Source organism: Castanea sativa, chromosome 11 (assembly GCF_040712315.1).
Source record: "Castanea sativa cultivar Marrone di Chiusa Pesio chromosome 11, ASM4071231v1".
In the NCBI taxonomy this organism is placed as follows: domain Eukaryota; kingdom Viridiplantae; phylum Streptophyta; class Magnoliopsida; order Fagales; family Fagaceae; genus Castanea; species Castanea sativa.
In genome coordinates, this window is record NC_134023.1 from 65,003,846 (window position 1) to 65,018,337 (window position 14,492).

Sequence of the window (14,492 nt, forward strand, 5' to 3'; positions counted from 1 at the left end):
TTTGAATTAACATCCTCTCCGTTTGAAATGGGGTCATTTCATGATTCAAATTGAATATTACAAATCTAAAGGTATATCCAGTGCCACAACATTTAAAATTAAATGTTAAATAACATGGCACTCTTGTATATTGTATATTATTAAATCTAGAGGAAATAATATTTTAACCATGAAATTGACTCTATTTCAAGTAATTTGGAAATAGAGAGGATCATGTTCCTTGTAATCTAGGCAATGAAAGTGATCATATACATTTACCAACAACGAAAAATGTGCACCTCCAAATTTTCATTTGATAGATAAAATAGAAGTCACTACCCCAATAAAGCTGAAGGCTAGCTAATTCATAGCTCAAGCCATTGGAGGTGTACAGATGAACCCACAGATAACTAAACACAGACAAAAAACTTTCAAATGGCAACTCAAAACTCAGCAAGATACAAAACACCAAGTCAATTAACATGGTCAAACCAAATTCTAACATACATTTCTACCTGACAGAATTCCTGGGAAATTTCCATGACTATGGTATCAGGTTAATTAGTTTACACTGCCACATTACAGATTATCTGAAAGCGGCTTCCGGGCCAAGAAGAAATACATTGGTGTGAAAATCTCTTTCCTGAAAGACAGAAATATAACGATGTGAGCAGCTCATGTGTACACAAGTATATTAACAGATTAACTCAATGACTCAAAAAGAAGAAACTATGATTCAACTTCAAGATAAGAATTTCAAACACCATTTCTCCTCACTATCCTTTCAAGCTTTGGGTGCACTTTAAATTTTAGGACCATTGACTTAGCTCAAAATACACACTTGCACTAGTTACAGGATAAACCCTACATAGATGGATCTGATGTAATGCTGGATTTACAGCTTGTGCACGAGGCCACAAACTTCCCCAATAAAAATATAATTCTCGCTAACTTTATGTTACTCAGGAAAAATATATAAAAAATTTAGCATGGAGCTCAAGAAAATAAGTATGATAGTGGGAACACTCACTTTCCACCTCCAACTAGCCCTTCCGCAGCCTGCTCTAGAAAACTTTGGACACGTTGACTTCCCTTTGGGGCAAGTCTCACATATTCCAGGGTCTTGACCTAACAAAAAAATCGGCACTTATCAACTGCCTTTCTAGAATTGCACAAGTACAAATTCTCTCAAATCTCAAAGTCAAGATACATTTCCAGCCAAAAGCATGGCTTTTACAAACTTAGAGTTTGGGAAGAGGGAGCTAACAACACTAATGCAACATTAGAATGAAACAAATCTTACCATGTTTCTCGTTATGAAACGCCCAACAGTGGTTAGACGGAAACTACTCAGTGAGAAGTGACTAGTATCTAAAGGCAAGTACCAGGGGACAGGTGAGTCCACTGCAAGATCTTTCTCCCATATGACCTTTGGCAGAATAAATAAATGGGTTGTCACTTGTGCAAATCACAAGAAAAGATTCAGAAAAAAGAATCGTAACTAGCACTCACCTCAAAACCAGCTTGCTTCAGAGCTTCAAGGCATTTTCCGATCAACCTGATGTCAGGAAGGCCATCACCAATCTCAATTTCTGCCTGTTTCAATGAAATTCTGTTACACTCACAAAATATAACTCCCTAAGATGAGATTCATGATAACCCCCCCCCCCCCCCCAAAAAAAAAAAGAAGCTTTTTCATGCTTCAAGCATATCTTACCTTTAGTTTTTGATGTTCTTGGTTATTGGGATCAAAAGAATCAGTCATGCACCACTCATATGCAGCAAAACATTGTCCAGGTTTTAATACTCTGTGTATTTCTTTGTAGCATCCATACTATCCAGATAAGGAACAAAGTTTAAACCAATATGAACCAGAAAGAAAAGGAGAAGAAGGGAGAGAGAGATTACAAAAGGTGGAAATAGATGTGCCATCCTAGCCAAGGTTTTAATATATTAGAATAAGGAATACATACCGCATCCGGTGCATGGCAAGTAGCTTCAATTGCATATACTGCATCAAAACTATTGTCAGGAAATGGCATTTTCATGAAGTCAGCCTGCATCATCAAGAATAACAATCACAGATCTTTCACCATAAACCCCATTTTTTATTGGTAAGTTAAACATGCGTCAGTGGATCTTGAATGCACTAATCACTCTCAACCTTGCTCTTGCAAGGAAAGAAGGTGCCATTTGAGTTAGAGCTCATTGGACTACAAACCCATTTGTAAAATAAACATAAAATACTTACAGAAGAATGATATAAAATGACAAAAGCATTTGGAAGTAAAGGAATGCACTACATAAACATGAACTTGGCCTGCAATATGACCAACCTTCACAAAGTTGCAGGTTTTCTCCACTCCAGCAATGCGGTTTAGTTCCTGTGGAGCAACAGAAGCTTGCAGATGTCATTGCTAATTTAAGAATTTTAGAATGTCACTGACTCAAAGATCAGTATGTACCTTTCCCCTTGATATCTGATATTCATTGTTGTTCAATCCTGTGACTGATGTTGAGCTGCAACAAATCATAATTGCAAACATAAGCAAAAGGCTCTTACTTAAAAATAAAAGTTCAATAAATATGAAAACTTACACACACACAGACACACACACACACACACACACACACACAAAGGATGAGCCAAAAGGTTTAATTTAGCAACTTAAAACACTTACACTAGGTATGAACACAAGAAGCTATAAGTCAAAACTTAAACAAAATAAGATATCAGTCCAAAAGGTATGGTAACAGTACTTCTTCAAAGGAAAAACTAAAATTTGTAAACAGGTTGTAAAATTCAATCCTACAAACTAGTAAAACCCAACCAATGCACTTTTCTCTTCTCAAAAATCTGATTGATATTATTATTTCAGTTAGTAACCCACTGAATATTCATCCAGAACAACAAAGCACAACTCAATCTGATTTGAATGTACCTAGAATGCACATGAAAACTACAAACAAGTTGAAAGATGGAGCTCCATAAAACTCTTGTTTAATCAAATACTAGAAACCAGAAGGGAGGAAAGAGTGTAAATACATGAATTGCCATTCACCTGAATTTAGAAATTTCCCTTAGTGGTCCACCAATTCCACATCCTATGTCCAACACCTATCATGTCAAATAAAAATGTCAAAATTTGAATGGTAAATCTCTAAATTGTCAGTTTCTCCACCTTTTACTGAAAAATAAACCTTTTGTCCAGGCTTCAGGCCTAGTTGTAAAGCAAGGAAGTGCTCATGTCGCTTGATGCTCTCTCGAAGAGACTCCCCCTTCCATCTTTAAGAACAAAAGTAATGTACATCATTAGATTTGACCAGCAAAGTTCGTGAAAAGAATTTATACTACACAGCTTGAAAGGCCACCTGGGTGCAAAATGAAAAGACTCCCCCCATCCAAACTCATAAAAGCTGGTAACAAGATCATAGTATTTATTTACCTGAAATCCACATGAGACAGATCAATTTTCTTATTCAGAAGGTGTTAGATTTTAAATCCAATAGAAAATGAACATTAATCCTCATTTTAACCAATAAAGCAATGAAGAAAGAAAAAAGATTCATGCTCAAATATAAGCATAACAATGTCCAACCTTGCCAACAAACAAAACCTCATTAATAAATCTAACTTTCAGTCACTGGTTCCCTCAGGTTGCTAGCTTGCACATCATTATACATACAGTACAAGGCTTTATCATCACATTGGTCAAAATACCTTATAACATGATTTAGAAAACTAATACGAAAAGAGCTTATTGCAGAACAATTCCAGAGGCAGGTATACAATGGCATTGCTTAGAACATGCTGCAAGTGGGCAGTTTTTTTTTTTTTTTTTGCTGGAATAAGTGGGCAGTTAATTCTTTATACACAACCACCTTGATTTTTCAATAAAAAGACCATTAAAATGGGAATAGCTCTCACCATGTCACTGTAGTTAGCTTTCCTCTCTTCCTCTTCGCCTCCATAGAAGACATGATACTTCTCATACCTAAATCATCAAATCAAAACTTTTACCACAAAAACCAATTATGCCAACAAATGGTCAATGACAGAAAAGTCACATCATTATGTGTGCCACACCAGGGGTATCATAGAAGATTTTCTAGATATACTAACATTTACAGAGCATAAGAAGATTGATGTTGTCCTCTTTTTTTCTTTTTTTTTCTTTTTTTCTTCTTCTAATTGGTAATCACACAAAGTCTTGAACTCACAACTTCGCCCTATACCTTACTCGTACAAGTGGACAATGTGCCACATGAGTTAAAGCTCATTGGGATAAGAAAATTGATGCTTTAATATTTAATCGATTAGCCCAACAAATTATGAAACATGCTGCCAGTTCCTTGTGATTCCACATTCAAGTAAAAAGGCAGGCCATGCATATATGTTTGAACTCATGGTATACAAAATTCTTCGATAATGACTAAAGATGCTAAAAGGCTGGGTGGCAACTCATTTATCCACAGTTATGCAGATACTTTACAGTTGCATTGCATACTAACTTTACAATCAATGTGACACACAAAGGATCCAATATAAATTTTGCTCCTTGTTGGGTTACATTTACTCATTTAAAATTATTGGTACACTGGAAAAAGTTTCATATCCTCTAAACAACAGAGCTTGAAATTCCAGTTGTACTATCAAGGGTAAAAGAGGAAGAAAAATAAAGAATGGAAATTAAACCTCACAACAACCATTCCAACCTCTAACAACCACAAAGCTTCCCAAGTTTTTTTTTTTTTTTTTTTAAATTCACTAAAGCACAAATTTACCATGAATTCAGATTCCATTGAAGTTCACCTAAGAAACCCCAAAAATAACCCAAAAGAGCCAGAACTACACAACCTCAATAAAAAGTAAAAACTCAGCTTTTATTGTGAATTCCTGGCTAAATCTTCTTCTCAACTCTCTAGTACTCAACATAGACTAAGGTAGTGGGCTCAAAACTGAATGGGTGCGTTCATAACTTACAACATACCATCCAGTACATGTATCCCCCCTCTCATGTGGGGTCCACCCCCATACGAGAGGAGACACAAATGCACCAGATGCATGGTATATTTTCTCGTCAAGGACAGTATAATCCAAAGTAGAACTAATAAAAACTATGCCCACACATCTGACCTTTTGACTGTGTCGTGAAGCGGGCCCAACGATTATTTCTTAGTCAAGGTTCCAAGGTCCCAAATTTTTTCCTGATAAGCCTCACCCATTTCCTTAAATCACTAGCTCAAGTATAACTTAGGACTAGCCACTAGGCATAACCAAACAAACACGATGGTTTCAAAGTAGCCCATCACTATTTTTCTCACAGACCTAACATTCCCATACAAAAAAGTCGTTGAATTGAATCCATCAATCACCACCATTGTTGTGTTCCACAAAGGTCAAAAATCTTACTAAGTACGTGTTTAGCATCAATAATTCAGATTATTTGAAATTTGGAGCTTAATTAGCCCACAAACATCAAAATCAGTACTTGAATGAAGATAAGCATTCAAAATATCTATCATTCTAGAGAGAGAGAGAGATGTGAAAGATCCAAACATGTTTCTAGAGAGAGAAAGAGCGATTTAAACATCATTCTAGAGAGAGAAACAGGCTGAGAAAAGAAAATCCACAACCACAATTCTAGAGAGAGAGAAACTTTCTAGAGCCCTGGAGAGAGAGAGATTCGAATGTCATTGAACCGAGAGAATCGGATTGAAAATCCACGTATCGCAGTTTTGGAGAGAGAATCAGGCTCTGAAGCATCATTCTAGAGAGAGAAACAAAACTCTAGAAAAAAAAAAAAAGAGAAAACACATTCCAAAAAATTCTAGAGTGAGAAAGAGTGATCCAAAAAAAAAAATCAGATTCTTGTCAATGCAGCGAGAGAATCAGGTTCAGAAGCATCATTCTAGAGAGAGAAACAGATTGAAACTCTCACAACAATAACAATTCTAGAGAGAGAAACAGTGATATAAAAAAAAATCACATAATTCTAGAAAAAAGTGAAAACAGATTCAAAGAAATTCTAGAGTGAGAAAGTGTGATCCAATAAAAAAAAAATATCAGATTCTAGAGAGTGAAAAAAAAAAACAGAGAAAATCAAAAGCGTCATACTCTACAGCCAAACAGACACACACAGAGTATCAAAATGTCATGCAACAAGAAAATGAAAATCAGAGAGAGAAACAGAGATTGAAAAAAAAAAAAAGCATAAATCTAGAGAGAGAGAGAGAGAGAGAGATGGTGGTTACTGGTCAACAGCGGAGAGAACTTCATTTTTGTCGATCTTTCCGCCGACACCCGATGCGAGATCCAATGCTCCTGCCTTCGACATCGCGATTTTCCCAAAAATAACACTATTCAAAAACAACATAAAACAGAAACACAAAAAAGCATTAGAATTGTATTCAATTTTGTGTTGTTGCAATATAATGCAGATTGTTTTAGTGTGTGAAATCTTTTTACATGGAAGAGGAGAGGAGGAGAGAGGATCTCAGATAGGAAATGGAGAGGTTTTTTCGAGTGGAGGCTAAGAGTGAGAGAAAAGTGAGAAACCTTAGGGATGTTGAATGAAGTGGATATATATAGTAGACATTTCTATTTTTTTTCTTTTTTTTTTTAGCGTTGAATCTCCTGCATTTATTTTTAGTTTCTGACGGTATTATTAGGATCTCTGAAACTGGAAGTCAAATAATTATTAGCGAGTATAAAAATGGAGTTTACAAGTATAATTATTAGCGTTTCTTTTTTTTTTTGTGCGGTAGTGATTTTATAAGTATAAATATTTATATGGTATGATGAATAAGAGTCGAGATTTATGTCTTAAGAATAGAGTTTTACGTACATATACACTTAAATTAGATTAGGGTAAAAATTATATCTTGTATAAAAAAAAATATACCAATTAGTTTTTAGTCAAGAGCAGAGTTAGGATTTTTTGTTTGGAGAGGCCAAATATCCGTATTTATATATTAGTTTTGACTCAAGATAAATTATTATACACATGCGTAAATGTACATATACACATAAATATTAATATTTTGATACTAAAGTAGGTCATAATTTATAAATATATTATATATAAAATTAACAACTTTCAAATATGTATATTGAGTTTTTAGTGAAACTTATCATTTTTAAAACTCTAATGAATATATAAAAGTTGTCTAGTTTGATACTAAACATGTACAAAGAATGAATTATAGAAAATAAAAACTACCTTGTCTCTATAACTACTAGGATCACTTGACAAATTCTATTAGTTTTTAAGAGCATTATTGGACTAACTCAAACATTTGGGGGAAGGCAACTTCTATTTTTGTAGCTAAATATTTAAAGTATTAAAACTTATATATAATATAAAATTTTTGGTGTAAGCGAAAATTAAATTCCAGATCTCTTATTCAACCATCAAAAAATTTATCAGTTGAACTCACAAAAAACCACAAATCAATACAATTGGAACATGGATGCACGCTACAATACTCATTGCTATGTCACGCTTTTTCATTTTTTATAAATGTTTTCAGGTGTCATATGGCTCTCTCTAAAACATTTATTTAATGTATCTAAAAAACATTGTTTAACATGCAAGTTACCACCGTGTACCCTTGGTGCGATGATCATTTCACAAGTATAAATACTTGTGGGATGTAGGGGCAAGAGCCGGGATTCAAGTCTCTAGAAGGGAGCTTTACACACATATACACTTAGATTATGTTAGAATATAAATTTTATCTTGTATTAAAAAAACATGCAGAAACACTAAACATAAGTCAAACTTTTAAATTAAAAAAACAAAACTTTACCTTTTGTTTGAGCCAGCGATAAATTGTTTTCTATGACAACTAAGGATTATAAATTTTTAAAGGATAAATCATACCAAGTTCGTTCCCCTCATAGAATGTTCATGGATCATGGTCGTTCAAGTTTGCATTATGGAAATATTTATAAGTTGTGACGTGTGAGATTAGTTTCATAATGTGAATAGATTAGCATAAATAGTAAGTAATATTTTTCCAAAGATAGACTTTTAAGTTTTACAGAGAGGTGCTAGTATCCTGAATTTCTTTTCTCCCTTTTTTTTAATTAAGAATATACTAAAATTAAATAGGGACTTGTCTGGTTCTTTCTTCCTACTCCGTGTGATGAACTGGAAACAACTTTTTTAAGCACAAGGTGCAACCACGATTGATGAAGGGTATAAACAGTTGAAACTTGAAACGTGTTATACATTTTCTTAATAAAACAAAGATTATTTCTTGGCGGCTTTCTTTAGATAATTTTTTTTCTTTCAATTTTCTATTTTCCAAGTGGAAAGGAATAATATTAGTACAAAAAAAATTACATAGTTTTCATCGCAGCTCATTACATAGTAAGTTGTAAATAGTGGAGACGTGGATATGTATGAACTCGCAATTTTTTCTTGACCACTCACAACTTTATTACGTCTAATTGAGCACAAAAATTGTCTTAACTTTTATGTTCGTGTCAAGCTGAAAAGGAAAAAACAATTATGAGAAGAGAAATTATTAAGTTTTCATTATGGACCACATTACTTGTCCACCATTCCACTAAAAGACAAAATTGGTTAGTCAATTTAACAAGTCAGTTTGATTTTTTTTAATCATAAACTGACTCAAATTTTTTTTAAAAGTGAGAGTCTTTTAGTTAAATGGTGGATAAGTAACATGGTCTCAGGGCTAGCCCTTCTACTAGGCCAATTAGGTCATTGCCTAAGGGCACCAAGTGGAAGGGGATCTCAAAATTTTGAAAAAGTAGGAGTAGTAAGAAAAAAAATAGTTTCAAATGCAAGTCCAAAAAATCTACTACATTCTTGTGACCAAAGAACAAAAAATTTGGTACATTTTGGTAAACACTGGTACCCCAAAAAATTATTTGGTTTAAACAAAATCAATTATCCCAAAAATATTTATCATTAACCTATAGACAAATCAAAATTCAATTGGATAAAATACAAATCCAATCTAAAAATACCAGATGATGATAGCTTGCAAAAAAGCTGTCTTCGTCTAGAATCTTTTCTCAAACATGACATTTATTATGATATTGATTAGGATTAAAAGTTTTAAAATAAATGATAAAATACTATTTTGGCCCCTAAACTTTGTCAAAAGTTTGTTTTTATCCCTAAACTTTAAAAAGTTCATTTTTTATCCCTAAAGTTTGTAAAGAATTTTTTAAATAGTTTAGAGACAAAAATATGGATGAAAGAATAACTTTTTTCAATAGTTTAGGAATAAAAAAAAAAACTTTTGATAAAATTTAAAGACATAAATAAAAAATTTTCAATATTTTAGGGATGAAAGATAAACTTTTTTATAGTTTAGAGACGAAAAATGAACTTCTTAAAGTTTAGGGATAAAAACCAAACTTTTGGTAAAGTTTAAGGACCAAAATAGTATTTTATCTTAACAGAAATTTTACAAATAAAAATAGTATAGTCCAATTGACATACTAAATTATATAAAAAAATGTTATATTCATTTCTAAATATATGCATTGCTTATTAAATTTTACTAACAATACATGTTATAATTGTTTTTTTTTTTGTAAATGTTATAATTGTTTCTACTAAAAGTAGTTTTTCAAAATTAAAATTAATAAAAACATATTTAAGATCGATAATGTCTCAAGAAAAATTAAGTGAATTAGCTATATTATCGATTGAAAAAAAAAGTTTAAGACAACTTAAATATAAAAAATTAATTAATCAATTTGTATCTCAAAAATAAAAAAAAATAAATTTTAAATGAAATATATTATAATATAAAAATATTATTTTAATTAATACATGAATATAAAAAATGCCTTATTTTAATTGTGGCCTTACTTTTTGAAGAGACAACAGGGAGAAGTGTGCCTTTCACTGACGGGCGCGCCAAAATACTGATATTTTAAATAATTTTAAACAGATTAAAATCTTTTAATAAAATTGTCAACAAATCACGTGGTGGATCACTTTCTCAAGAGAGACAGCGTGGAGCAGGGTGTCTTTTTGGATGACGACAATGAATGAGTGCGCAAGAATAATTGGTGTTTGCCACGTCAGATTTGCACGTGCACGTACACTTTTTTGCGGTGTTGGAGAATGGAGCCGTGTGTATTTAAAAGATTCCAAGGATCTAATAAACGTGTGAGCTGCTAGCGGGGCCTCACTGTCAACCTTATCCTGATTGAGTCAAATTTAGATTTTTAGATTTCCTCTTTGTGAAAAAATTTGAAAAAAAAGGCAAAAAAGCATATGACCATTTTTTGGGGTTTTGTTGCCTATTTAATCTGCCAAAAAATTTTTTATTACTTTTGGAAAAAAATTTGTTATTTATATTATATTTATGAAATAAATTTGGTGATACACAATTTTTTCCTAAGTTTTCACAACCTTTTATATGGTTTGTTATATTAGATTTTAAAAAAAAAAAAAATAGTGTTAATACTTAGGGTCTATTTGAATACCGCTGATTTTGTTAAAAATTGAAAACACCATATCAAATAATTGAAAAATACCAATTGATTATTTTTGGGTCCGACCACTGTAGCTTAGCTGAAGGTATTTAAGGGTTGCGTTTTTGCTTCTTCTTTTCTTCTATTCACTCCTCTCCTACCCAAACGCCTATGACTGGGAGAAGAGAAGTCCACGCCCACCAGAGAAATCCATGAGGAAGACAATTTGGTCTGATGTCAGCAAAGAGCTCAGAAGAGAAATCCATGAGGAAGACAACCCAGTCTGATGCCGGTGAAGATCGGGTTCCTTCTAGTGTACTCTTCCTTCCATAAACCCATTTCACCCTCTTCCCCAATTTCTCTCCTCTCCCACCCATGACAGTATTCCTTGAAACTTGAAATGAATGGCAATTGGGAACTGGGACACACGTGAAAGACAAGCTAAATTACCTTGAGCTCAAAAACCAGAAGTAAAAAAAAAAAAAAAAAAAAAAAAAAAAAAAAAAAAAAAAAAAAAAAAAAAGCGAAACCCACTTCCCTAAGGTGATTTTTCTCAAAACAAAATTCACTATTTTCTATCCTGTTTTGTTCGAATTTTAGTTCTTGTTAATGTGTTTCTTTTCATTTGCTAGAATTTAGTTCATTTGATTTGATAGAGTGCAAGTTTAGTCCTCTCTATTTATTAGTTACTTTGCCTTTTTACAAAGTTTTGATCTTTAGGCCATGTTTTGATTGATTGAATTGCTAATAGTCAGTCAGTAAACAATAGTTAATTGGATGTTGTGAATGTGAATCTATAGCCTAGCCAATGGTTCAGTTTCTAGGTGATGCACTTGAACTTTCTTGGTTACTGTTTTTGTCATTTTCCCCACTGAGCTGAGAGAGGGTACCCTTCGATTTTTGCTTTACCACTTTCTTGGAGAATGTTTGGTAAAATTCTGATTGAATATTTGATCTTTGAATAAAAAATTGAGGTTGTTCGCTTGGGAAGTTGGTGGCTATTGAATAAAATTGACTAATCTATCAATTTCGAATGTATCCCACCATTTTACCATGAATTTCTCTTCAGACTATTATTTATTAATGGTGAATTTGGAATGATTTCATAATTCCAATGGTGCAATGAACTCGTGGCTGAGTAAAGTTCAAATAAAATTTGAAAAGAGATGGGAGATTTTTGTAAATTGATGATAGATTAAGCTTATAGCTTGCAAGGATAATGCCAATTGTTGATAATAATGTGCCAATTACAAATTGCTAGGACAGTGCCAATGGGTGCCATGTTCTTATGGTGCAATGCAGTTGCTAATAAATAGACTATGACAAAACAATCATGGCCTAATTGAAACCGTTTCCTAGAATCTATAAGGGCTACACACATGTCACTAGGAAATATAACAGGTGGTCCCTAAAATATGTTAACCAATACAATGGAGCTAAAGTCATTATTACATCCTAAACTTGAAACATATACATTTTTGTTTCTTGGCTAGCTCTGCTCTTGGTCCCAAAATATTCCAACTTCATTAGTTAAGTGAAATAGTCCTATCATCATCATGATTTTTACTATCAAAGAGCTTTTCAACATTAGACTTTTATTCATATTGAGATCTCCAAGTAGCAAGTACCATACCTTGCAACAAGGTGCAACCAAGGTTGGTTGCTTGCAATTACAGTCACCGTCATATTCCCCCTAGGTGCATAATGCTTTTAGGATTTTGACTAATAAAGCATTAAATATATTTTAAACTGAACTGTTGACAAAGTCCCTAATATATTAATCCTGAACAACAAAGTGTTTTAACTTGACCTTGATGGATATACTGCCCCCACTACCATTTTCCATTAAGCACTTAGGCCAAAAACAAAATGGAATCAAGGATAAACACAATGAAGAGGAATTGGGCCGCTAGACAATTTAAGATGTTTTAGCCCATTATCAACATTTTCCTAGAATCTATTAGGGCTACACACATGTCACTAAGAAATATAACAGGAGGTCCCTAAAATATTTTTACCAATACAATGGAGCTAAAGTCATTATTACATCCTAAACCTGAAACATATACATTTTTGTTTCCTGGTTAGCTCTGCTCTTGGTCCCAAAATATTCCAACTTCATTAGTTAAGTAAAATAGTCCTAGCATCATCATGATTATTACTATCAAAGAGTTTTTCAACATTTAACTTTTATTCATATTGAGATCTCTAGGTAGCAAGCATCATACCCTGTAACGAGGTGCAACCAAGGTTGGTTGCCTGCAACTACAGTCACTGTCATATTCCCCCTAGGTGCATAATGCTTTTAGGATTTTGAATAATAAAACATTAAATATATCTTAAACTGAAATGTTGACAAAGTCCCTAATATATTAATCCTGAACAACAAAGTGTTTTAACTTGACCTTGATGGCTATACTGCCACCACTACCATTTTCCATTAAGCTCTTAGGCCAAAAACAAAATGGAATAAAAAGTAAACACAATGAAGAGGAATCAGGTCACTAGACAATTTAAGATGTTTTAGCCCATTATCAAGATAGGGGCTACACTTGGCCCGTGGCCTAGGGTACTTAAACCTACTACCATTCCCACACAAGTGTATGACTTCACTTATTAAGGGTTTATCCCATTACCTAACAATAGGATTCAGATTGGTTGACTATGCCAGTACCTTAACCATAAGCAATGAAATGAAATATTCATTCTAATTATGGGGCTTAGCAGGCTAATAATCAAAAAGGTAAAATGAAGGAATCAGACTTGAATTTAGTTCATTTGATTTGATAGAGTGCGAGTTTAGTCCTCTCTATTTATTAGTTACTTTGCCTTTTTTACAAAGTTTTGATCTTTGGGCCATGTTTTGATTGATTGAATTGCTAATAGTCAGTTAGTCTGCAACAGTTAATTGGATGTTGTGAATGTGAATCTATAGCCTAGCCAGGGGTTTAGTTTCTAGGTGCTGCACTTGAACTTTCTTGGTTACTGTTTTTGTCATTTTCTCCATTGAGTTAAGAGAGGGCACCCTTTGGTTTTTACTTTATCACTTTCTTGGAGAAAGTTTGGTAAAATTCTGATTGAATATTTGATCTTTGAATCAAAAATTGAGATTGTTCGCTTGGGAAGTTGGTGGCTGTTGAATAGAATTGACTACTCTAGCAATTTTGAATGTATCTCACAATTTTACCATGAATTTCTCTTCAGACTATTATTTATTAATGGTGAATTTGGAATGGTTACATAATTCCAAGGGTGCAAGGAACTCGTGGCTGAGTAAAGTTCAAATAAAATTCGAAAAGAGATGGGAGATTTTTGTAAATTGATGATAGATTAAGTTTATAGCTTGCAAGGATAATGCTAATTGTTGATAATAATGTGCCAATTACAAATTGCTAGGACAGTGCCAATTGGTGCCATGTTCTTATGGTGCAATGCAATTGCTAATAAATAGGCTTCGACAAAACAATGGTGGCCTAATTGAAACTTTTTGCTAGAATCTATTAGGGCTACACACACATCACTAGGAAATATAACAGGTGGTCCCTAAAATATGTTAACCAATACAATGGAGCTAAAGTCATTGTTACATCCTAAACTTGAAACATATACATTTTTGTTTCTTGGCTAGCTCTGCTCTTGGTCCCAAAATATTCCAACTTCATTAGTTAAGTGAAATAGTCCTATCATCATCATGATTTTTACTATCAAAGAGCTTTTCAACATTAGACTTTTATTCATATTGAGATCTCCAAGTAGCAAGTACCATACCTTGCAACAAGGTGCAACCAAGGTTGGTTGCTTGCAATTGCAGTCACCGTCATATTCCCCCTAGGTGCATAATGCTTTTAAGATTTTGAATAATAAAGCATTAAATATATCTTAAACTGAACTATTGACAAAGTCCCTAATATATTAATCCTGAACAAAAAAGTGTTTTAACTTGACCTTGATGGCTATACTGCCACCACTACCATTTTTCATTAAGCTCTTAGGCCAAAAACAAAATGGAATCAAGGATAAACACAATGAAGAGGAATCAAGCCGC

General features: G+C 33.2%; 1 protein-coding gene across 1 annotated transcript; it reads right to left on the reverse strand.

Annotated features, from left to right (window-relative positions):
• Positions 1–271: 271 nt before the first annotated feature.
• On the reverse strand, positions 272–6,548 carry LOC142615799 (cycloartenol-C-24-methyltransferase). The gene is made up of 14 exons (XM_075788634.1): positions 6,449–6,548; positions 6,235–6,339; positions 3,908–3,974; positions 3,352–3,425; positions 3,181–3,265; positions 3,042–3,097; positions 2,445–2,499; positions 2,316–2,363; positions 1,953–2,036; positions 1,697–1,813; positions 1,492–1,575; positions 1,283–1,408; positions 1,010–1,107; positions 272–622 (listed from the first exon to the last, which is right to left on the reverse strand). The coding sequence occupies exons 2-14, from the start codon at positions 6,315–6,317 to the stop codon at positions 559–561; spliced, it is 1,041 nt and encodes a 346-aa protein (XP_075644749.1). The 5' UTR covers positions 6,318–6,339; positions 6,449–6,548; the 3' UTR covers positions 272–558.
• Positions 6,549–14,492: the final 7,944 nt, after the last annotated feature.